General features: G+C 32.6%; 3 protein-coding genes and 2 long non-coding RNA genes across 23 annotated transcripts; 2 read left to right on the top strand and 3 right to left on the bottom strand.

The window, feature by feature from the left end:
• Window positions 1-253: 253 nt before the first annotated feature.
• Window positions 254-5,406, bottom strand: LOC103862561. Of its 10 annotated transcripts, XR_004456127.1 has the most exons (5): window positions 4,250-5,397; window positions 4,115-4,146; window positions 1,313-4,033; window positions 739-1,158; window positions 254-666 (listed from the first exon to the last, which is right to left on the bottom strand). It is a non-coding gene; the product is annotated as an uncharacterized LOC103862561 (long non-coding RNA). The 10 variants fall into 10 exon arrangements; XR_004456122.1 differs by lacking the exon at window positions 739-1,158 and having other exon boundaries at window positions 4,250-5,399; XR_004456121.1 differs by having other exon boundaries at window positions 739-4,033.
• Window positions 5,407-5,526: 120 nt separating this feature from the next.
• Window positions 5,527-9,743, top strand: LOC117132520. The gene is made up of 2 exons (XR_004456119.1): window positions 5,527-5,612; window positions 5,795-9,743. It is a non-coding gene; the product is annotated as an uncharacterized LOC117132520 (long non-coding RNA).
• On the bottom strand, window positions 7,516-17,548 carry LOC103862558 (defensin-like protein 182). Of its 2 annotated transcripts, none has more exons than XM_009140263.2 (4): window positions 14,682-17,548; window positions 12,298-14,285; window positions 7,880-12,115; window positions 7,516-7,762 (listed from the first exon to the last, which is right to left on the bottom strand). In XM_009140263.2, the coding sequence occupies exons 1-2, from the start codon at window positions 14,809-14,811 to the stop codon at window positions 14,008-14,010; spliced, it is 408 nt and encodes a 135-aa protein (XP_009138511.3). In that variant the 5' UTR covers window positions 14,812-17,548; the 3' UTR covers window positions 7,516-7,762; window positions 7,880-12,115; window positions 12,298-14,007. The 2 variants fall into 2 exon arrangements, with proteins under 2 accessions (XP_009138511.3, XP_033142844.1); XM_033286953.1 differs by having other exon boundaries at window positions 7,516-8,158; window positions 9,383-12,115.
• LOC103862555 (BTB/POZ and TAZ domain-containing protein 5) lies at window positions 17,514-19,318 on the top strand. Its single transcript, XM_009140253.3, has 4 exons — window positions 17,514-17,842; window positions 18,137-18,267; window positions 18,373-18,679; window positions 18,760-19,318. The coding sequence occupies exons 1-4, from the start codon at window positions 17,588-17,590 to the stop codon at window positions 19,204-19,206; spliced, it is 1,140 nt and encodes a 379-aa protein (XP_009138501.1). The 5' UTR covers window positions 17,514-17,587; the 3' UTR covers window positions 19,207-19,318.
• On the bottom strand, window positions 19,266-20,800 carry LOC103862556. Of its 9 annotated transcripts, none has more exons than XM_009140262.3 (5): window positions 20,373-20,800; window positions 19,931-19,980; window positions 19,767-19,839; window positions 19,632-19,697; window positions 19,266-19,535 (listed from the first exon to the last, which is right to left on the bottom strand). In XM_009140262.3, exons 2-5 carry the CDS (start codon window positions 19,960-19,962, stop codon window positions 19,380-19,382), a joined length of 327 nt encoding a protein of 108 aa, XP_009138510.1. In that variant the 5' UTR covers window positions 19,963-19,980; window positions 20,373-20,800; the 3' UTR covers window positions 19,266-19,379. The 9 variants fall into 9 exon arrangements, with proteins under 9 accessions (XP_009138510.1, XP_009138509.1, XP_033142846.1 ...); XM_009140261.3 differs by having other exon boundaries at window positions 20,474-20,798; XM_033286955.1 differs by having other exon boundaries at window positions 19,931-20,000; window positions 20,474-20,789.
• Window positions 20,801-22,404: the final 1,604 nt, after the last annotated feature.

Raw genomic sequence — 22,404 nt, 5'->3', positions numbered from 1 at the left:
AAATCAAACCTGGAGAACATATTTGTTGGAACTTGGAGAATTTTTTTCTAATTTCTCATAATATGTGAATTAAGAGAATTATAAGGTTTAAATTCAACTCCCTTAAGATATTAACAAAATTATCTTTGTACAACAGCAGCAGTGCTTAAAGATTTATATTTAAGATTTTTTGTGGTTTTTGAAAGTATAGATGAGAAATCTACTTCTCCATACTGTTACTATAAATAAATGTTTTCCTCTCACACTTACCACATGGTAAAATATGTTACATATCTCGTGAAGTAAATCACGGCAGTTCACGTCCAACATTAGCATACAACATTCACTTTGAGAAACTGTCTAATATTTTTTGCTTTTCTCGTGAAATAAGGGCTTATAGTATCAGAGAGCGCATAAAACTCAGCAAGAAAGCTGTTGAAGATATCCTGATATTGGTTTATGCTATATTGCATCACCAAACTATTCTTCTTACATCGCTTCAATCATTGGTTCATACAGCAAAGTCTCTTATTAACAAAACCAAATCACAACTTGAAGTTTGTCATGAACCAGAAACCACTTAAATCAAAGTGACAACAACAAAAGTTTCATCTATCCTTCTTGTATTACCTTTTTTCTAGTCATGTCTGCTTCGCAAGCCTGATTTTCTCTAGTTCCTTTGAATATCTGGAAATATATTGAGATGGTTATTAATCAAGTAACGAAAAGCAAGAATGATGTCTCTTGATCAACACTTACGAATGAAGTAAATGCTCAAAGAGTCAAGCGCAGAATATATAGACATAAAGGTTGTTCTTTTCATAAACACAGAGTTTAGAGGCAGCGGCCATAAATTAGACTACGACGGAGACCAAAATAGCAAAATCAAAAGTTGCGGTAGATGCTACTGAATTGTCGGATACACAAAAACGAGACGCTTGTGTTGCACATAATTCTAGCGTCCCTTCTCCTTGATGTTTGTTGCCGCTGCGACTAAAAATAGGTCAGCGATATTTCACCGGTGGTTTGTATTGCTGTGATAAAGGTTGAATTTTTGGACGCCTATGAAACGAACAGCCCTATACTTTTCCGGTAAGCCTTTTTGCGGTCTCCAGACTTGTCTAACCACGAAGCTGTTGATGCAAGTCTCTCGGTCGTCTTCACATATGTTCTAAATACCTATATGTGGTAGCTTCTAAAAGTTACAGATGCAGGTGTACGCAAATTCTTGCGCAGCAGCATGAACGAAAGTGTTAATGAACATACAATTCCCCTATAAACTATATCGGTTCCAAATAGAATATTATAAATATGGATTCATCAGTTGGCTTACCCTTTTTATAGGTGGAAGAACACCGCCATGAAGAGGGATAACTTACAATCATTTTCAGATCGTGCTTTAGGTAGCACAGCATATGAAATTAAGAAGACGATAATGACGCTGGATCTGTAACTCCGACGGCTTCTGTTGAGTAGATTAGAAGACTAAAGGACGAGAGTGGAGATTAACAAAGAGATTCTTCATCTTGATTTCTTCATCCAAATCCCTAGAAACACCATTGAAGGTGTGGGAGATCGTTGAAGAAACTTTTTTAGGTATCGTTTATCGAAGAAAAACACGCCGTGAAAGGGATGAAGACTAAAAGACCGCTCAGTTTTGGGCTTTAATTGTGAAGATTAACACAAAGCCCAAATTTTTTTCTGTCTATCTTTAAATGAAACAGTGAGTTGAGGATGAGCGACTTTTTGACCTGGCGCATCCATGAGAGAGTAAACACTTTTATAATAATACTAGGGTTGGCCCGGGCTACCCCAGGTTTTTTGTTTAAATTTTGATTATATATTTTGTATGTTTATTTAATATATAGATAATATAATCTTTTAAAAAATATACTAGTATAATCTAGGATTGGTCTGTGCTATGCGCGTAATATTTGTCATTTGGTTAGTAACTTAATCGTATTCATTTTCAATGTTAGTTTGTGGATGAGAAATGTCGATTGGAATGTAATAGTGTGTGTTTGTTATTATATACCCTCGAAATGCTAATGTAACGTTGCCGTAGGGAGTTTGTGAAAGTTATTTGTTGCATCGGATGTGTCTTAAATTTATATGCACAGTTAAATGCTAATTTATGTGCACAGTTAAAGCCCATCATTCAGTATATCTTTTCGGTTTAGAAAATTATTTTTTCTAGATAAGTATGTATTCCTATAGAGAAAAGGAAATCGGGTTTTAAGGCTGTTATAAATATGGGTCTAAGAGTTTTTAAGATTATACATTCACATAATAATAAGAAATCCTAAACGGGTATTTGCTTCAATTCATTTTGATTTTTCTATTGTTTTCTTCAAAGTTGATTCGCGTCTTTTCACAACATTATTGAAATGAATTATCGGATGATTGTCATTTAGTGCTTTTGTTTGCATCATATGTTGGGATTAGTCAATGTTTTAACTATTTGCTGCAGATCGTGAAAATTGGTGTACAATTTTTTTAGAGATAGGACAATCGAGATGATATCGAGCGTTAGTAGTTGTTTTGTTTGGACTTTTAAAATTTGACTGTGTGCGGCCGTGAATATTTTAGTTTCAAAAATTAAAGTGGAAATTTGACGTGTGAGGAATTTTGCGTTTGTCTTTATATTAATGAAGTTCTTGATGATTTTATCTTGCAGGTCACACAATAACCGAAGTTATGACATATTTATAATGAAATATGTATTAAAATAATGTGGTCTCCATTGTAGTGGTAAATGGCCTTTGAGTTTCTAACAGGTGATGTGGCCAGAGTTTTCTATAGATACAAAGTAAGCTCTTTGGAAATCCTTAATCTTAGCCATTAAGTAGTCAACCAAATAGAGAAAGAAAACACTAATCGACCATTGTATGTTCGTGGTCACGATCATCCCAATCTAACTTCCACTGATCCATTAGACCAATGATACCAGTATATGCGATTGTGTCACGATCATGTATGTTTACTTCATGTGAGGAGTTTTTGTGGCCTAAGCTGGGCATATATACATATCCAAATCTATCATCCAGGTCCAGGACGAAAGTATACTTCTCAGCCACCTTGTTCCATCTTGCCACCTTTTCTGCAAGTTATTATATTCTAATGATCAATCTAGATATCTCAAAAGAAGCAAATAAGTTGCTAAAAATAAACTCTCTTCTCACTTCGAAAATATAGTTTTGAAGCTCTATGTAGTTAAATACATATTAGCTCTCAAATTTTGTCGACAAAAAACAGAGGAAAATGAAAAAAATAAAGATTAATATGTCTGCACTAAATTAACATATAGCTTAGTGTGGCAAGCTGGAAAAGATCATAAGCAAGATCTATGTAGCTTATGCATGCATCAAGACCTAGCCCCTGTCACCATAAGCATGTAATTTGATCAACCGCAGATACATAATGTAAAGGAGAAAGGTGAATCAAGAACATAGAACATGAACTTAAGTTAAAATAAAATGTGAAGAAACTCTCTATTACTCAATAAGAAAATTATAGATAAATACATTAAAAGTATAGACATGATTGGTGAAATGGTCATAGAAGGGGTTGAAAGAATTTTCTCATAAGGTATGAACCCAAGAGTGAACCCAACGGTGTTGCAATCATTCATACACATGAACAATGGATACTTTTAAGCACAAAGAAAAATATAGTTCAAACTTCAGTTTAGTGTTTCATCTGTGTGATCAACTTATTAAACTACTTAAATTAGATCCAATGATGATAAATTATATTATAACATATGATATCAAAGAAAATGATCAATAGATATGCAAGTTACGAAAAATTCAGAAGTGTGTTGATGAAATTACTCAGTAGTGTTTGTACTCCATGAATTCAGTAGCACAAATAGAACATCATGAATTCTTGAACACTTGTACTATGCCAGGAATTACAAAGTACTCTGTTCGCAATGTATTCATAGCTAAACAATGCGTAGTGCAAGAAAACAAAAGATGACTTACATTAATTATTTTTTCAGTCTTCAAATCTTTCCGCTCATAAAAGCCAAATATGGACTCAAACTTTGTGCCTGACAAATAAAAAGCAGAAGATAAATCAGAAAACGCATTGGTAACTTAAAACTTGGAAAATCCATTGTTATAGAGCTTACACTTTGAAAACCCCTAAAACTCAGTTACGTAGCTGCCACAAAACCAATAGAAAACGAAGCAAAATTCAGTCAAAAAATACAGAGAAAGTAGTCATAATAACACATATGGAGGATAAAAGATCTAAGGAAGCATACGATTGGCTGGGTCATAATCCTCTGGACTTTGGTGGTCGCCATGGCTGTCGACGTTTTGAGATCTCTCTAAATCTTTAGGAAAGTTGTAAAAAATATCTGAGAGGACCAAAGACGATATCAGTGAGACAACGATTGGTGGACCCATCCTCTGATGCACCTGTTGATGATTCGGTGAGTAGTATTAGCAAGAACATATGGTTAAATTCGATGGAGAAAGCAAGCGGAGAGACTGATGAGGTCGCCACACTTCGACAGTTGAGTCCCACAAATGTCCCAATCTCCCAGATATTGAGCCTCGAAGAGACTGATGAGGTCGCCGCACTTTGATGGTTGTGCTACATCGACCGGCTTTGAAGTCAGCAAGAAGGAGAGGAGTTTTCCATTGAATTTTGTGAAAGGCTTTCGTGTCAATATGACTGTGAGGAAAGAAATGAAGAAATTCACGGGTACAAACTAACCTATTTATAGCTCAAGATTCACATGCTTGAAGGAAAAGGGAGATGCAATGAATGTGATATTGTGGAAAGAGTGGGGAGATAGACTCAATTGGGACGTTAATGGCAATTATTGAATGCAGAAGGGATCCATAACGGCTCCTGTTTTCCAAAGTAATTGTGAAGATATGCATTTCGACATTGTCGGCAGTGCATCAGAGGATCGGAAGACAAAGCGTTGAAGATGAAGATAATAATTCTAGGATCCACTTAGCACCTACTTAACAGATCCTATTATACCTAAATATTATATTAAAAGCCCACTAGACATAACCTCTGAACACACCTGATTAATTGATTTGTACGAAGGCCAGTTTATCAATAAGTTCATTAACAAAAGATTAGACACGTGTCATTACCTTATGAACTCAATTAATGATGTGGAGGGTTTAGGAGAAGAGAGTAGCTCTTCTTTATAATAACTAGAGATTTTTTTCTGCGCTTCGCGCGGATTGTGTCTTGCAAATTTATTTTATTTATAATATTATTTGTCTGTTTATTTTTCCATTAACTTCTTGTTTTCCAATGTTAGTTTTACTTAATTTATATTAACATTATGTTTATAATTTTTTATTTTTCTTGTTGTAGATGGAGATTTATATTTTTATTGGTGGTTTTGTGCATGTGCTACAAACTTTTTGAAATTTTAAAATAATATTATATATATAGTATGATCTCTTAACGCATTAAAAAAAAGATATTCAGGCACATTTTACACATGTTTTATATGTATATATTATAAGTCTGAATTATGTAAATGCCTTCTAAAGGTTTTTTCCCAGTTTACATATCTTAGAGAAGTTTTATCTCTTTTTAAATTCAAATCAGAAAAGAAAAAATAAATATCAAAAAGTCAGTATAGATGAGTTGTTGGACTAACTCCTCAATTATAGCAAAAGAGGCTTCTAACTTCGAGAGTAACTCCTCTGTTTTGTTTTCTACTATGCCTTCTTGGATTAAAACTTATGTTGAGGCTGATAAGCCTATGGTGTAATCAAACTTTTTGATTAATATTAATATGAATGTTGAGTTAAAAAAAAAAAAAGATGAGTTGTTGGACTTTAAAATCAACATTGAAAAATTACATCAATGAGATAACATTAGTTTTATAAACAACTGGATAAAATTTGACCGAGCTAAAGATGTTCACACATATGTTCTTTCTTTTTCAAATTGCGAAGAGCCGAGTAGGCACAAGGAAAAATAATCAGAAAAAAATATTTCACTTATATAGCATTTCTTTTCCTTTACACAGGGAGTTTATTACACTGCTACGGGCAATGGGAGAACTCTATTCATATAAGATTCACATCTATGCATTTTGAATCGAACTGCTTTCAATTGGTGAGGCTAATTGAAAAAGAAGAATTTTGGCCATCTTTACTAAAATATAGATACTGCTGTGAGAAAAGAATATAAACACTTCTTCCATCAACAACAAATATTAACTTATTTATGTGAATATATCTTTTACTTTAGATCATTTTAGTGGACGAAGAAAACACCATAATTTCTACAACAAATTCTCTTAGATTCACCTCATCATACCCACCATTTTACCATTTTAATTACATAATTTTACATGAGCTTCTTCACCCTCTCCGGTTATTTTCTATTTATTTATAACTACAATATAAAGTTATAAAATATATATTATAAATTAATAATTTATTTACCTTTAAAGTCTAACGATTAAAAATAGAACATAATCCAATATAGATATATGATTCTATTAATAAATTAGCAGTTACAAATTTAAAATTTCTAGAAATATCAAAATTCGTATGTTAGTTATCTTCTAAATGACGTCTATTTCTAATTATTTTTAATTTAATGTAGTTTTATTATTTTTAATTTAGTAGTTTAGTGTTACATCTGAACATATCTAAATATTCCATTACACCAACATTAAAATAAGATAAAAACTGAATCTATAAAGTTTGATTAATAACTAAAGCTATGGATGAAATTATCATACTTATTTTACAAAAAATATTTAGAAATAAAAAAAAGCTTAATTTTTAAAATAAATAAATAAATATCTTTTTTTTTGACAACAAAATAATAAATAAATAAATATCTAATAATGAAATATTACTATTCTAACAGTATTGATTTAAAGAGTTTTGGCTGTCTGCTTGGGAATTGAGTTTTGACTTTAGCAGTAGAGCATTCTTTGTCAGACTTTTCAAAGAACTAATCTTTTATATTGCTTTGTGAAAGATTTACAGAAGATTGATTATGAATTTATTGAAAATATTAACAAAGATAAATCTTTTAAAGCGAGTAAGATAAGATGTAATTATGTGCAAAATTAAAGTTAATTGTTTCTCAAATGATAATTACATGACTTCAAGCATGTAAAACAATGGACAAACAAATAGGAGATATTTTTATTGGGAGATCTTCATAGAAGCACTAAGAAACACAAAACAACGAATGTAAAACTGCATATTGTACAACAGATTTCTCTAAAAAGAGGCAACAAAGAAAATCAACAGCAACCCAATGGGTTCTTCCATCTTCAATTTTCAAACACAGAACATGTGGACAACACTATCACGAATCCTCAACTTTTAGGTGTTTGCAACACATTCACATTTCAGCTCCTAACTGAAATGACCCGATCACCAAAGTCCCTACCATGCATCTCTCTGATGGACTCGTGGATGGCCCTGGCAATCTGCGAAGGTGATAAACCAGAATCCACGTGAACGACCAGTATATATTTCGAGCGTGATCTATACATATTACACGACAAAAGCCAATTCCCAAACTGAGCAGAAGAGCAGTAGTAAGATTAACACGAATGCAAAATCTGAAAGTTCATACGAATTTATTCTAAGGTATACTGTATAGCACTAACCCTGCCTTTTGTCAAGTAAATTTTTACTCAATTTCTACTTCAGAGAATAACACATTAAAGATCCCCGAAACTTAGGCAGCTTCTAAGCATTCAATCCAAAGCAGAAGTAAAAGACAACACTAAAACTTTGCTCAGTCCTAAATGTCAACGAACCTAGTAAATTTTGCAGAGTTAATAATACTATCATATTATTGTCAGAAGTCAGAAAGTAAGCAATTTTGGAGACATGAGACTAATTTGCAGAATTTGTATGATGAGATAAGACAATACCATGGGTTGAACGATGGCCACAACCAAAACTTCAGGTTTGTATCGCATATCTTTAATTTTCTCTTCTGGGCTCACTTCTTCCTCGGGTCACCATGTTAGTTTTCCAGATGTATAAGAAAATTTATGTGGTCACATATCACTCTGCTCTAGCTCATGCCGCTACTCAACTTCAAGTATTTGTAACTCAAAGAACGGAAGCGGGAAAATCCAACTGCAACACCAAATCCCCCTGGTATTCCAAATTCAGGGGATATCTGAAGTAACACTTGGGGATAAACTCTGTTATAAATCAGTCAATGGACCCCATTAGAAACTTTCTAAATGACCATAACTGCTCAGCACTATACCCAAAACGTTCACATTAATGTTCAAAAACATGACATAAGGAATTGATCCCTGTAAATGAGAGAAACGACAACTCAAGTATGTTCTGGAAGTGAAGATCAGTAAACTTCTTTTATATTTAGCTTCATGCATTTATGTGCTAATAATGCATATATCAAACTCTTGTTAATTTAGACATTATGGCACACAATAAAAGGAAAAAAAACTATTACAGCAAGGCCAACTCTCAACCCAAGTCTCTACGATCAATGTTAAGTTAATACACAAACACAATGATCCAGCAAGTGAGATTTTTTTTTGTAAATTATTATTTTAGCAAAATGAGCAATACAACCATTTTTATTTTTACGTACTTGCGATATTCTCAACTTTCGGTGTCTAATAATGCAGCATGTAGGTATGAGGCAACGTAGTATATATGATCAACTTGAAAATGAATGTGTGTATAAGATGTACCTGTCTAAGATGAGGGTACATATACAAATTCACTCTCATATACATAATTCATTCTCAACTTTCGATATTCTCAACTTTCGTACTTGCGATATTCTCAACTTTCGGTGTCTAATAATGCAGTTCGTAGTTATGAGGCAACGTAGTATATATGATCAACTTGAAAATGAATGTGTGTATAAGATGTACCTGTCTAAGATGAGGGTACATATACAAATTCACTCTCATATACATAATTCATTCTCTCAACGCATAAAACATTATGAGAGTGTGAACTAATTAATAAGTATTGCAGAAGATCAAGCCCCCCGTGTCAAGAAAAATCTATAGAAAATTCAAAAACGGTTTCACTTTGGCAAGATAGAATATTGTGTGCAATATAACACAAAGTGGAGATGAGTGATCAAACACAACCGATGAAGCAATGATCAACTTATTGATTGAAGAAAACACAGTTTTGCATAAGCTGGATGATTTATAGAAAGAGTTCAAAAAGCCAACTTAAATATCCCAGTTGGAGCTCTATAAATTTAAAATAGATAGTGAACAAATATTCTCCAAGCTAACGTTATAAACAGAAGTAGAGATGGTTCCGCAATGATGATCAAATAAGTATCACATTAGAAACCGAGTACAAACAATTTGGAAAACATTAAATGTTATGATTCTCAGTGAGGTTATTATGCTAAAGGGATAAACGATTACCTCCAAGACATTTTGTGTTCGCTGTAGTGACTAATTTACATATGCTGTAAATTTCTTGCAGAACTCTGTTGCAGACTGGTCCCAAAGGTACAGCTTCATAACAGCCCCCTGCAAAAGGCAAAAGTTTATTAATAACGGGTTAAGCGCAGTACGGAGAGGGCGTGATTTTAATAACAGGAAACACATAATCTTGTGATTGCAGATGACCCATAACATGCCGGGTTCTTGCTATCTTCACTTCGTCGAGGATGGGGTGGTCAATTAGAGACTGTCCACTGACCAGCTTCGTGTAACATCTACACCGTTGTTCAAAAAGAATATAAGTTAAATATGGCAGAAAAAAAACAGTAATATTTAATCACCACTTGAAATAAAAACACTTATTCACAATGTAGACAACAAATCCCATCGCGACTATGCTACACTTTGATGATCAACAAAAGCATAAAATATTCATTCATGGACAGGTCGCTCTTTGTAGAGTTACTTTAAAAGAATGATTAAAAATAATATAAAGAGAAACCAAAACTCTAAAAGAGAAAGAAATTGTTTGCCAGGTTGTTTTCATTTGAGATTTTATGCATTGAACTATTTACATTGAAGTAAGTATCGATGAAGTTTTGTCAAAAAAAAAAGTATCGATGAAGATTTGGCACCAATTTATATATGAGGAGAAAGAGAAGGAGATAGAATGAAACAATAATGAAGAGGTTAAAGACATCGTTGATTGATGAAGAGGAGCTGGCGGTAACGGTGTAACGGAGTTACATAAGAACTGGGGAAGACGAAGTGGAAAAGTTGTGGAGTCCCAACTCTCGAGTGGAGATTAGGGTTAGGCAAAAACGGGCTTGATATTGGGCCGTAGAAAAAAATATATTGAATTTCAGCTTTTGTAGTTACAGCCCAAACGGAATGCGCAATAACATCTTCAGTCGACCAAGGTGTATGACGTGGTAGTTTACTCTTTTCTTATTGGTTGATTTAATTGGCTGACGTGGACACCCTCTCTATTGAGCATATCTCCCTTTTAGTATAGGATAGACTAGGGCTTGTCCCGGGCTACGCCCGGATTTTCTTCTTTACGTCATAATTTAAATTAAATCATTATAATTTGGTATTTGAATATATATGTTATATATGCTTTGACTGATTATAAAATATAAATCATTAATCAAATTTAACTTCTTGTATTGAGAAAACTATAAATAATAAGTGAGCCTTATTTACAATTCAAATATTCTTTATTTTATTTATTTAGGGTTTCAGGAAAACTCTGAGATTCATTGAAATTAAATAATAATAATTTAAACTGTTTCTGGCTATTAAATATGTTGTAAATATGTATTTAATTCATCTATATTAAAATAAAATTATTTGTCATAAAAAACACAGAAAGTAGAAATTAAATGGTTTGAATCATTGTCACACAGAACCCCCTATTTGGAGCTCATTATGCGATTTGTTTTTAAAACATTAGGTGCACATAAACTAAAAAGGGATTACAGATGGATTGATTACCCTTTGGGATCTTTCGATAAGTCAATGTCCACATATTAATGCCAGTCAGTGTTGCAACGCGAATCTGCTACTACTTCTTCCCAGTGCATGTCAGTTTTCTCAAGTTCTTCCTAGATTGACATAGAAGAAATCTGGTAACATAGAAGTAACCTTTTTGTATAGTCACCTTTTTAAATATACCTGGACAGTGGCCATTTCGAACATAACATCAGAAAATATAATCAAGGAGGAATGTTCTTAATGTCATATATCGGAATATTTACAAAAGAAAAAGATCGACAATTATTGCTTGTAAAATAGAATAAAATGTTGATACAATCTTTAAAAAGAATGAAGACCTTCCAATTGAACTTTAACATAGCCATAGAGTGTTAAAATTTTCGGATGATTCTTCTTGAGGAAGTTTCAAAGTGGGCATCACTGGCTCAGGCTGGCATGCAAGAATTTATTGATACTGAGATGGAGATACATATGGATTTTGAGTAAGTTTAAGTTATACTTTAAAAGGTGGGCAAAGGGATGCGGGAATCCCTTCCAAAGCAGCATCTGCAGGAGAAGAAGACTTGGCTGAAATAAGTTTTTCAACATTCTCAGCTTGCATAAGGTCTAAACACCCATTCAAAACACACACGAAGTCTAAACTCTCCTGGAACATGCACCGCATATCCAGCCAGAATGTAAAAGAAGATTCAGAATCTATAGGCTATAGCCAAAGCTCACCGATAAACTCTTAAACACATAAAATAACCAAGACATCTGTAATACAAAGATGGAGGTAAAACTTACTGAACAAATCTTCAGTTTCTGACATGGTTCCACTAATATTGCTCCAACATCAACACATGTCCTCAAAACACAATACAAACAAACTTTGCTACTGTGACACTGGAGCTCAATTACATATGCTCTTCTGTATGACCAAGGCGCCAACATGGACACGACTAAAATCTAATAAGCAGTCACATTTCAATTACCAAACACTGAGATAATCATGCAAAGCAGGAGAGTGTAAGTGTCAAAGAAAATTTGACAACTTTCCAATATTTACCTCGTAAACAACATTGCCTTTTGAATCAACAACAACTTCATATTCTACGAAATGACTCTTTAGCCACCATGAATCTGAATCCAAAACCTTAAGACAATCACTCGCCTTCTTGCTCCGTTTTTTAGCAGAAAGAATGACTCGGCAAGCAATTTCCGCAGCCTTATCCCCTAACAAACTCATGGAACCAGGTCAGACACTCAAGATTCCTTCAAAACTTCAGTGTCCATCTGTCTATTTCAGATTATTTTGGTTATATATGGATTTAGTTGTCTTAGTTTTTGTTATGAAATGTAAAAGTAAAGCACCTTTCATAAAAGTACTAAAACGAAGGTGTAGAAAAGCATATTACTTGCTCATTATTGGTATGCTTCCTCACTATACACGAATTGTTCCAGCAAGGAATATAACCCTTGTCTGTTAGTTATGAAACATCCACTGCCCATGAGCCATGACTTCACATATGAAACTCAATCAAAGCAATTTTTTAGGAACTGTTGTATAAAATTTTCTCTCCTTATTGACTATTTGCAAAGCATGAAAAACAATATGGAAACACAATAACTTTATTTTTCCCAGGAAGGAAGATAAGCCAAGAAAATAAAAAAGGAAGCAACAGGGATTTTGTGATGTTCAAAAATTATCAGTATATGCGGCTCTTTTGGGTCAAATTATTCAACATAAAAAAATCTATGTTAATTCTCCAGACTTGTCATTAGCTCTTGCAATTTCAGCAGTGGTGTTCTCATGTGGCTCTGCTCATTGGTTTAAATGGTTTCTGTCACATGGCTCTTAGATTTAGAAAGGTGTGTGAGTGGTAAACAAAAACATAGAATAAATGAAAGGAGAACGACATACCTCTCGAAATGTTGTTTCAATCTCTACCTCTTCGCACAATGAAACTGAAAGGGAAAAACTAAATGAAAGGGACAATTTCATATTATTAGATTCCAATATGAGATGAGTAATCTACGTTCCATTTACCTTTTTGGTTTCGGCAAACAAACTATGCGATTGTACTTCAGTCGCTCTTACCCCCTCATTCATGACCATTGATGTAGCTTCGAGTAGGTTTTGATTTAGGGTGATTTAGGTTTAGACGTAGATCTTTATATAGGAGACGGATCAATGGAAGGTGGAAAAAAACATTCAAAAGAAAGGTTTTAAGATCATCATTGATTAAGAAAATTACACAAAAGAAAATTCAGACATCAAAGAAGATGAAGTGGAAGAGTCGGGAGAAAAACTGAGGCGTGAAACAATACAGATTTTTTGTCTTTTTCCTACACTGGCTGGAATGGGCCTATTTGATAATTTTCAAAGAACCAATATGAAAATCCACTCTATTTCAGTCATGGCGATGTGGCAATATCATACCCCTCATTGGGTGATTTTTCCATCTGACATGGACAGTCTATCTGAGGCTCTTATTCCTTTTTATTACTTGTTTGATAGATAGATATATAGATTAGTTTTCCTTCCATGTAAATTTTATTATGATGGTATTTGGTCAATATATTATGATCATATTTTTCATAACACCAATTAATTGCCAAAACTATATGACCAATAAAGTTACTTCAGTAGAACTATTATTTTGGTCAAAGGAGATTTTATGTTATGTGTGAGAGAAATAGAGGATGTTTTAATTCTTTATTCCTTGAAAATTTAACTATTTTTCTGGTTATAATTTTTCTTTGATATTTTAGGCATAATCTATATTTTATGTTAGAATTATAAATTGTATAGTATAAAAATGTTGTTATATATATATATATATATATATATATATATATCTGTGAAAACTGAAAAATTATAAATGAAATATTGAGTGTTTATAATTGTTTTTAGCAAAGTTTGAAGGGACTTAATATCCATACTTAAATCTTGAAAGAGCTGATAGTTAGTTAAATTTCTTTGTAAATAAGGAGTATTATTTTATTATTGCATTGCTGAATTTAAGTTAATAATAATCAAACACAATTGTTTGCAATTTTGTAAACCAGCCTTAACAAGGGTACTGACATTGGCACAAATTAAAAGTACCGAGGGTGATACAAAATCAATGTCCACCCTTAAACTTTTGTGCGCAGTTAGTATCACAACAACTTCCGGGACACCTTGCACTACATAAACCAGCTCCACCATTGCAAATCTTGGGTGGAGACAGAGTCGGTGTGGGATCTGCACATTGATAGTAGCACATGCACAGAGGCATCACAAGAGAGCGGTCACAGATGTTTTCACTTGATGGCCCGTGTTTGTCCTTGCATCTCTCGTCGCAGTTTTCACAAGTGCCTAGTCCGTCGGCACAGGTGTTTGCTCTGGTCTGATTCACAACTGTAATATTGTATACATCATTAAATTTAACATTAAATAAATTTGAAAAATGTTACTCCCTCCGTTTTTTTATATAAGTCGTTTTGCAGCTATGCACGTAGATTAAGAAAACCATTAATTTCTTATATTTTCTAAACAAAAACATTATTAATTATTTACCTAACCACAATTCAACCAATAGAAAAATAAAAGATATATTACCATTGGTCATACAACATTAATTACTAATAAATTTTACATAGAAAACCGAAAACGACCTATAATTTGGAACAAAAAAATTTCTCTACAACGACTTATATTAAAAAACGGAGGGAGTATCACATAATTATATTTAGAACATTTGAAACTGAAATGAAAATGCATCAAATAAATAGCAATTGAGAGATATAACAATGCCTGATGCAAACATGATAAGTAAGCTAACGAGTAATACAACTGGAGTTATCCTCTCCATCTTTTTATGTTTTCTGGTTTTCTTTTGAACTTGTCTTTCTTTGAGATATATTTTTGAAAATAATCGGTACATTTGCTATCTATTTAAAAACTTTAAACAAGATGTAGACTCCAACTTAAAGAGCATATTTTTTTCGAGTAAGAACATTAGATTTCTTTCCATATAATTAAGTTTATTATGAGGATCTTTTTGGTCAATACATTATGATGGGTTTTTTTTTTCAGATACACCAATTTATTGCCAAAACTATATGGCCAATAAAGTTATTTCTGTAAAACTATATTATTCTCGGTCAAAAGAGATTTTATGTATGTGTGAGAAAAATAGAAGATGTTTTAAATGAAATATTAAATATTCATAAATGTCTTTTTTACCATCTCCAATGGTCCTTCTGATGATGCATTATTTTGAATGAAAAAATAATTTTATGAATAGCTTTAATGTTAAGTTTTTTTATTCATAAAGTATTTCTCCAATTTATGAATAGCTTTAATCTTTTAGATATATTGAATCTTCTGATGATGCACTTTAGTTCTTACACTTTTATAAAGTTTTTCTTTATATCTAAAAGATTCAATATTTATGTTTTATACTTTGGAGAAATTATTAATACTTTAATAATTAATTATAATTTTAACTAAATAAATCATTATATATTTTTGAAACTAAACTTATGTATATAGTGAAGATTTAGTTCAATTGAAATTCTATTTGGATAAATTTGTAAGTTTTACATAAGCATTTCAGAATTAATAATATGTAATAGTAATATAATATTTTTGAAATATTTTTTGCAGAAAAATGAAAAAAATGACTGGAGTAAAATACAAACATATTGTAAGTTTACCTTATTTTAAGAAAAAAATGAGGTAAACCATGCATTGAAGATACTTTTAGCAAAGTTTGAAGAGACGTAATATCTTTTTTTTAACACAAAAGTGACGTAATATCCACATTTAACTCTACTAAAGATAATACATAGATTTTCTTTTAACATACATACAACTTCCTATAATTTCATTCAGTGTCGTGCGAACGTTTTCAGGGGCCTAAGGCAATTTTTTTCTTTTGACAACATTTGAGGCAGTTTTTTTCTCAAATGATATTTCCATTTAAGATTTTGGTATGTTCACATAAAACTAAAATAGTAGATGTAGTGACTATGTTTATATTTGAAATCTAAAAAGAGAATCCAAACTAAATTCTAGAAAAAAAAGAAATATACAACCAAACTTTTTATGTGCAGTATGTATGTAAGCATATATAACACTAACTAATGCATTTATATACAAAATGAGGCCCTAAATATTAACTAAAAATTATGGGGTCTAAGGCCATTGCCTTTTTCAACAAGGGGTAAGCACGGCTCTGATTTCACTCTAATATAGATTTGTTTCTCTTTACAAAAACTAGTAATCGAATGAATACTCAGAAAGTCTGAAACATTATTATTGGCATACTATGGTGAATCAAATACTTATTTAAGAAAAAAAAAGTAGAGTGAAACCGTTAGATTATAATCAGTTCATCGCATAACGATCATCTCGTTGGAAGAAACTAAAGATAGATGAACTCATCATTTATATAGCTGAATCGCCTGTTGAGTGTTACTGATTAAATATATTTTTATACTCTCTCTGTTTCAAAATATATGAAATTTTAGGTTTGTGCACAACTATTAAGAAACTTATTTTTTATCTTTAAAATATCATTAAAATAGAAATTAAAAGTTATTTAACCAATCGCAAAATAAACTACAAAATATCATTGGTTACACAGTTTTTGATAAAGTGAAAAATACATTAATATATAAAAACATTATCTATTTTAAAATATCGAAAACTCATTAAAACATTCTCTATTTTGAAAGGGAAAAAGTATTAATATAAGTTTAATGTACATAAACATGACTAGGATCTGACACTCTTTAAGTATTATAATATTAATAAATCTTTATTAGTATAGTTTATTTCCCGTAATAAAATAACCTCGCTGACATCTAGCATTGTATATTTAAATATGTTTGAGAGGTTCACATTTCACAGTATTATTCTAATGATCTAATCAAATGGGCGAGAGTTAATTAGTATATGTTAGTGATCAAGGATCTTCAGCGTATTGTCTAGAACGAAACATATAACCAAACTTCATATGCTCTTTCACATAACGACTTTTCTATTGATGTTATAAGAAAGCTCACATCTCTGCAAAAATAAATAAAACTTTAGAATATTAGCAAGAGGCACAATAAAAACATGTCATTGACAAAGTGAAAAGTCGAACTTTTAAGAAAAGATAATGTGTGATATACTTATTTTAATGACAAAAAAAGAAACACATGTGTACCTTTTTCAAATACGTATGGAAATCACACTAAACAACTATGCTAGAGGTTATTTTTGACATTATTTTTCCTTTTATTTATTTTTTTAAAAATACTTGGATATATTATTCTCTAATGTTTAAGACATAAAGATAAAGAAATTTGCAAACTAAATCCTACCAAAAAAAAAAAGAAATTTGCAAACTAAAAAGAAAAGTAAAATTGGATAGAATTTTAAAATAAGTGATTTAGAAAAGTTCATCCAACGTGGATATGAATCAGCAAGTACTTATCCTTTCACTATATGAAACTGGATCAGCCGTGTGGGACCCAATTAGGACGTGTTAAACAGTTCACACTTACCGAGTTTCCGCCATTAAATATTAAATATTTTAATTTTCCGACCAAAGGAAGATTATAAATTGGCTTTTGACATTACATCTCCATCTCTCTCCGTTTCCTCTGTTTAATTATCACAGCTCATTTTTTCTTGTTTTCGCAACAGATAACGTTCCTTTCAAAGATATGGAGAACATCAACACTTATTCACCAGAATGTTCACCGGTAAACGTCTCATTACCACCACCACCACCTCCGGTAAAATCAAACTGCGGCACGAAGTTGAAGAAGTCAACGGATATGCTTTTACAAAAATGCAATAGCTTTGCTTCTAAAGCTACAAGAGATTCATGGGATCGTATGTTCGACGAAGCTCGTGGAGCTGATGTTTTGATCCATACAGATGATAATGGCTTGATCTACGCCCATTCTAACGTCATCGTAAGTTCTCTCTATATAATCAGAAATCTGAAACATTTAAATATTACTCCAAATTTAAAAGAATTACTATGTTTTAAAATTTGCACACATTTAATGTAGTAATACAAATTTTAATTTGTTAGTTTTGTTTTATTTGTTTCCCAATAAAGTTATATATCAATCATATTTCTAGATTTAATTTATATCTTAGTTACTATAAAAAGAAGAAAAAAAACATCTTGGAAGGAGTATTCGGTATAACATTTTAATTTTAAATATTAATTAATAATTATCTGCTGTTAATCTATTAACCAGGGAATGGCTTCAGATGTGATCAGAGGAATGATGAAGCAAGACAAGAAAAAACCTCATCGTAAATCAATCTCAATCCTCGGTGTTCCTCACGATGCTGTCCGCGTTTTCATTCGATTCTTATACTCTTCTTGGTACTTTATCTTCTTCTTATTATCATCAAAAATAAAAAAACCTTTTGTTATTACAATAATACTTAACTGAACATTTTTTTTTATGTCTTGTTCTGTTTCTTGCAGCTACGAGAAACAAGACATGGAAGACTTCGCAATACATCTTCTTGTACTATCACACGTCTACGTCGTTCCGCATCTGAAACGAGTGTGCGAGTCACACTACGAAAACACTCTGCTCAACAAAGAGAATGTGATTGATGTGTTTCAGCTAGCTCTTCTCTGCGACGCTCCACGCCTCGCTCTTCTCTGCCACAGAATGATTCTAAATAGCTTTGAAGAAGTCTCTACCTCCGAAGGATGGCAGGCCATGAAACAAAGCCACCCTAGTCTTCAGAAAGAACTCTTACGCTCCGTCTCCTACGAGCTTAACGTAAGATTTAAACAAATCTTGGAGCCTTTAAGTTTTATTCTCTCACAGTTTTCTGATTCAGTTATGTCTTTTTCTTGCAGAACTTGAAGCAAAAAAGCAGGAAACAGAAAGAGATACAAACATACACTCAGCTGTATGATGCAATGGAAGCTTTTGTCCACATATGTAGAGACGGATGCAGAGAGATCGGTCCAACAAAGATCGAAAACCCGCACGCCTCTTGCGGGTTTCAAGCTTGCGACGGTTTGGAGCAGCTGCTGAAACATATGGCGGGATGCAAGCTGAGGTCAATCCCTGGTGGTTGCAGCCGCTGCAAGAGAATGTGGCAGCTTCTTGAGCTTCATTCGCGTATCTGCGTCGACTCGGAGCAATGCAGAGTCCCTCTTTGCAGTGACTTCAAAGAGAGGATGAAGAAACAGAGCAGGAAAGATGAGAAGAGATGGAAACTTTTGGTGAAGAATGTTTTGAGCACCAAGAGAATTGGAGGGTCTCCATACTTTTTGCAGGCTATTGATGTTACTCTATGACATTATTATTTCATTCCATATTAGAATTAGAGATTGCATATACATATGTTCTATACATGTAAAGCAAAGATTTAAGATTCATTGTAAAGAGAGAAAAATATTCGAGATTCAATCAACGATTACAAGTAAGAAACAGAACATAACTTGGAAGAAATAATAATATTTAGAACTTTTTAGAAACCTTTATCGATGTCTGATCCATTGGAGACCTGAACTGTTTTTTGCTGGGCCTTACTCTTCTTCCTCCTGTATTGGTATATGATGGGTGGGCGTTGGGCCTCAACTGTAACAACAGAAGATTCAACTGTTTCTTGAGTTTTCTTCATTTCCTGCGAAAGAACCAAGATCTCTTAAGCCCCCCTCTAAACTTTTACGTTTATGGATATATTTCAAAGAGTGGGTGGGTCTTCGAGAACAGCGCATACCTTCTTGTTTTTACGATGAGTGACCATTAGCTCACATAGTTTATGCATCATCATCTCTTCTTCCACCTGAAGAAAGAAAAACTCATCGGATCTCTAGTCGCTAGTTACATAACAAAACTCGTTAAAACAAGTTACCATGAGTGTTTGGAGTTCATGTGACATGGTCTTCTGAGTTTCCTTGAGTAACTCATTCTGCTTCTCCAAATGCCTATTTTACAACCAACAATATATCAATTTTTAACTCATTCTGCTTCTCCGAATTAAACCGGTAACAAAGAAGCTAGCAAAATGACAAGTACTTCATCAAATCACCGGTATGTTGCGGGTCCATGGTCACAAAATGATTGAGCTTTCTTGCAAATGAGAATGCTGTCAGTTTATCTATACAATCAACTGTGTTAAAACAGGATTCAGACAATGAACTTCAAAAAAAAAAGAGACTTCTTTACTGCCACACAAAAAAAAAACGAATCTATTGGTGAATCTCAAAGGACGTAAAAACATACAGAGGAGAAAGATTAAAGAGAGAGAGACAAGGAAAAATCCAAACAGTTAACGAACAAGAAGGACAAGACACAGAAGCTTTTTTGGGTTCGGTAATAGAAAAGAAAAAAAAAAGGGAAAAAGGAAACAGCCCCTGACTTAGACAATTCGTCGAGCACTTAGTGCGCAAACAATCTTCAATCACAATCCAAAAAAATAACGATACTTGCAATGATAAAAAAGAAAAGAAAGACAAACCCACTAAGCATCTCATCGCAATCCAACAACATCGTCAAGGACAACGAATCTGCAAAAAAGAAAAAAAAGAAAGGAAATTTGGGATCGTAAAAAAATCTTACGTGAAATTGAATTATTTGAGGACGGATCGATGTAGATTGGAGAACAATCGCTGTTGATTGAGTGCGAAATCACGCGAAGAAGATCAAATCCGTAAGATTTCACTTTTTCTGATTTCTCGATTTTGGAGTAGCCATTTTTTATACCCCTCAACGCTCTTGTTAGTTTTGTTACCGCCAAGAACCTGAACCCTCTGACTGAGCCAGAAGATTCCTCCTAAAAGTAAAAGCTTAGTTATTTACTTATTTATCTTGATAAAAAATATTTTTTTCCTTATTTAGAGGGTATAAAGAATATTTTTAAGGAAAAAATTACATTAATGATTTAGGTGGGATTTTTGATTAATGTGACTGGCAGCAGAAAATCTAAAATACATATAAACTTTTTATGTATTATCTAAGATTAAAACAAATGCTTGATATAACTTAAACTGTCTATATCAACTATCGAAAATGATTTGAATAGATTCCATAGTTATGATCACTTTGATCGTTAATAAAAATAAGAATAAACATTTAGCACGAAATAATAGACCATAAACCGAGTATAGTTGGGGAAAGGAAGAGATAAAATCTGGTTGAACAAGAAAAAAAGAGAGATGCATGGACCACGTTTCGGTGGTTCCCATATTCACACGAGTACTCAACTCGTCCATATTATAGTTAGGTAACATGTAGCTTTCCAGTTTCATATCAATTCAACGTTCAATACGTTGGTAAAGTTTTTTTTATATTTTGTTGGTTCTAATCATTTCGCTGTAAAACTTTATAAAGAATCAATACATCTAACGCATTAATGCGATTTCGGGATACACACATTATATGGAGATATCCTCCCAAAAGAAAGTTAACATTTTTCCACAATTCATGGTTTGAATATTATTTGGAAGGTATGTCCAAAGCCTCTAACATAGGTTTTGCATTCTGTAAAATTAAGTTAGTTTCAAATATATTATTTTTTCACAAGTTTAACAGATTAAAATGAACAAAAGTGAAACTAGACTTGAGAGAATCATCATTAACCTTTGTTCCTAATGGTGTTTTTAGTATTAGTTTTGTGCTTTTCGAAATTTATGCCACTTCTTCGCAATTACAATCTTAATTAGTCCATGTGCTTTTGCTATAATCACACGAATGTTTTTAAAAAAAAAACCTCTTAAATTTCAAACCACCAAAATTAGTGAGTATTTCATTTTATAGGCTCCATATCAAGATTTGATCAAATGGTTTGCAGCTTGACACACCAGAATTAGTCTGTCTCTATGCCATCTTAATCATTTTGAGATCCACTTACATATGATTGTGGATGTTATATTAAGACAGTTTGTCACCCTTTGTAATATTTTAGATCAAAATAAAAAGATTATGTATTCTTTGTCTAGAAATAAGCAATGTCCAACAAACAAGAAGTAGTAATATGAAGACATGCCTAAGTTCGGTAGGAATGATTGGTTGGAAAACCTGAATTTAACTCTGATAAGTTTTATTCTTAGTTAACACTCTTAAACACTCATGACGTCGAGACTTTTACTCTCTAAAATCAAAAGTAGATGCTATAGTATGATCAAGGACAACACAAAAACAATAAAGTAATCGAAGAGGGAAATCTATTGGATAGCGTGAACCGATTCGTGAGATGTATAAACCATGTGAAAGCTGAAACAGCAATGAATCGACTGCTAGCTGATTATAAGCTAACATGCATTGGATTCTTACTGGCTGCCACATGCATTGTACCATTTATCATATAATTATCTTATACTACGAGTCTTTGCAGATCCACAAAATTAAATTTGAAGTCATAATAAATCTGTTCAGTAAGATTTTTTTTCCTGCAACAGAATCTCAAATTCAAAGTCACAACTTTGATAATTAACCCAAAAAGAATCTTTAGGTCCAAATAGGTTTGAAAATATATTTATATATAAAAAATA

The sequence above is a fragment of the Brassica rapa genome, chromosome A03, assembly GCF_000309985.2.
Source record: "Brassica rapa cultivar Chiifu-401-42 chromosome A03, CAAS_Brap_v3.01, whole genome shotgun sequence".
Taxonomy (NCBI): Eukaryota; Viridiplantae; Streptophyta; class Magnoliopsida; order Brassicales; family Brassicaceae; genus Brassica; species Brassica rapa.
This window is presented reverse-complemented; position numbering and strand designations above follow the sequence as displayed.

Bases quoted from the DNA above. Each gene is read 5' to 3' on its own strand.
- LOC103862558 (XM_009140263.2), bottom strand. From the start codon at position 14,811: ATGTACCGATTATTTTCAAAAATATATCTCAAAGAAAGACAAGTTCAA. The intron at 14,286-14,681 runs GCATTGTTATAT...ACAATATTACAG, and splicing joins ACTTATCATGTTTGCATCAG to TTGTGAATCAGACCAGAGCA.
- LOC103862555 (XM_009140253.3), top strand. From the start codon at position 17,588: ATGGAGAACATCAACACTTATTCACCAGAATGTTCACCGGTAAACGTC. The intron at 18,268-18,372 runs GTACTTTATCTT...TGTTTCTTGCAG, and splicing joins CGATTCTTATACTCTTCTTG to CTACGAGAAACAAGACATGG. The intron at 18,680-18,759 runs GTAAGATTTAAA...TTTTTCTTGCAG, and splicing joins CCGTCTCCTACGAGCTTAAC to AACTTGAAGCAAAAAAGCAG.
- LOC103862556 (XM_009140256.3), bottom strand. From the start codon at position 20,404: ATGTTGTTGGATTGCGATGAGATGCTTA. The intron at 19,698-19,766 runs GTAACTTGTTTT...TTCTTTCTTCAG, and splicing joins ATGAACTCCAAACACTCATG to GTGGAAGAAGAGATGATGAT. The intron at 19,536-19,631 runs GTATGCGCTGTT...GTTCTTTCGCAG, and splicing joins CTCATCGTAAAAACAAGAAG to GAAATGAAGAAAACTCAAGA.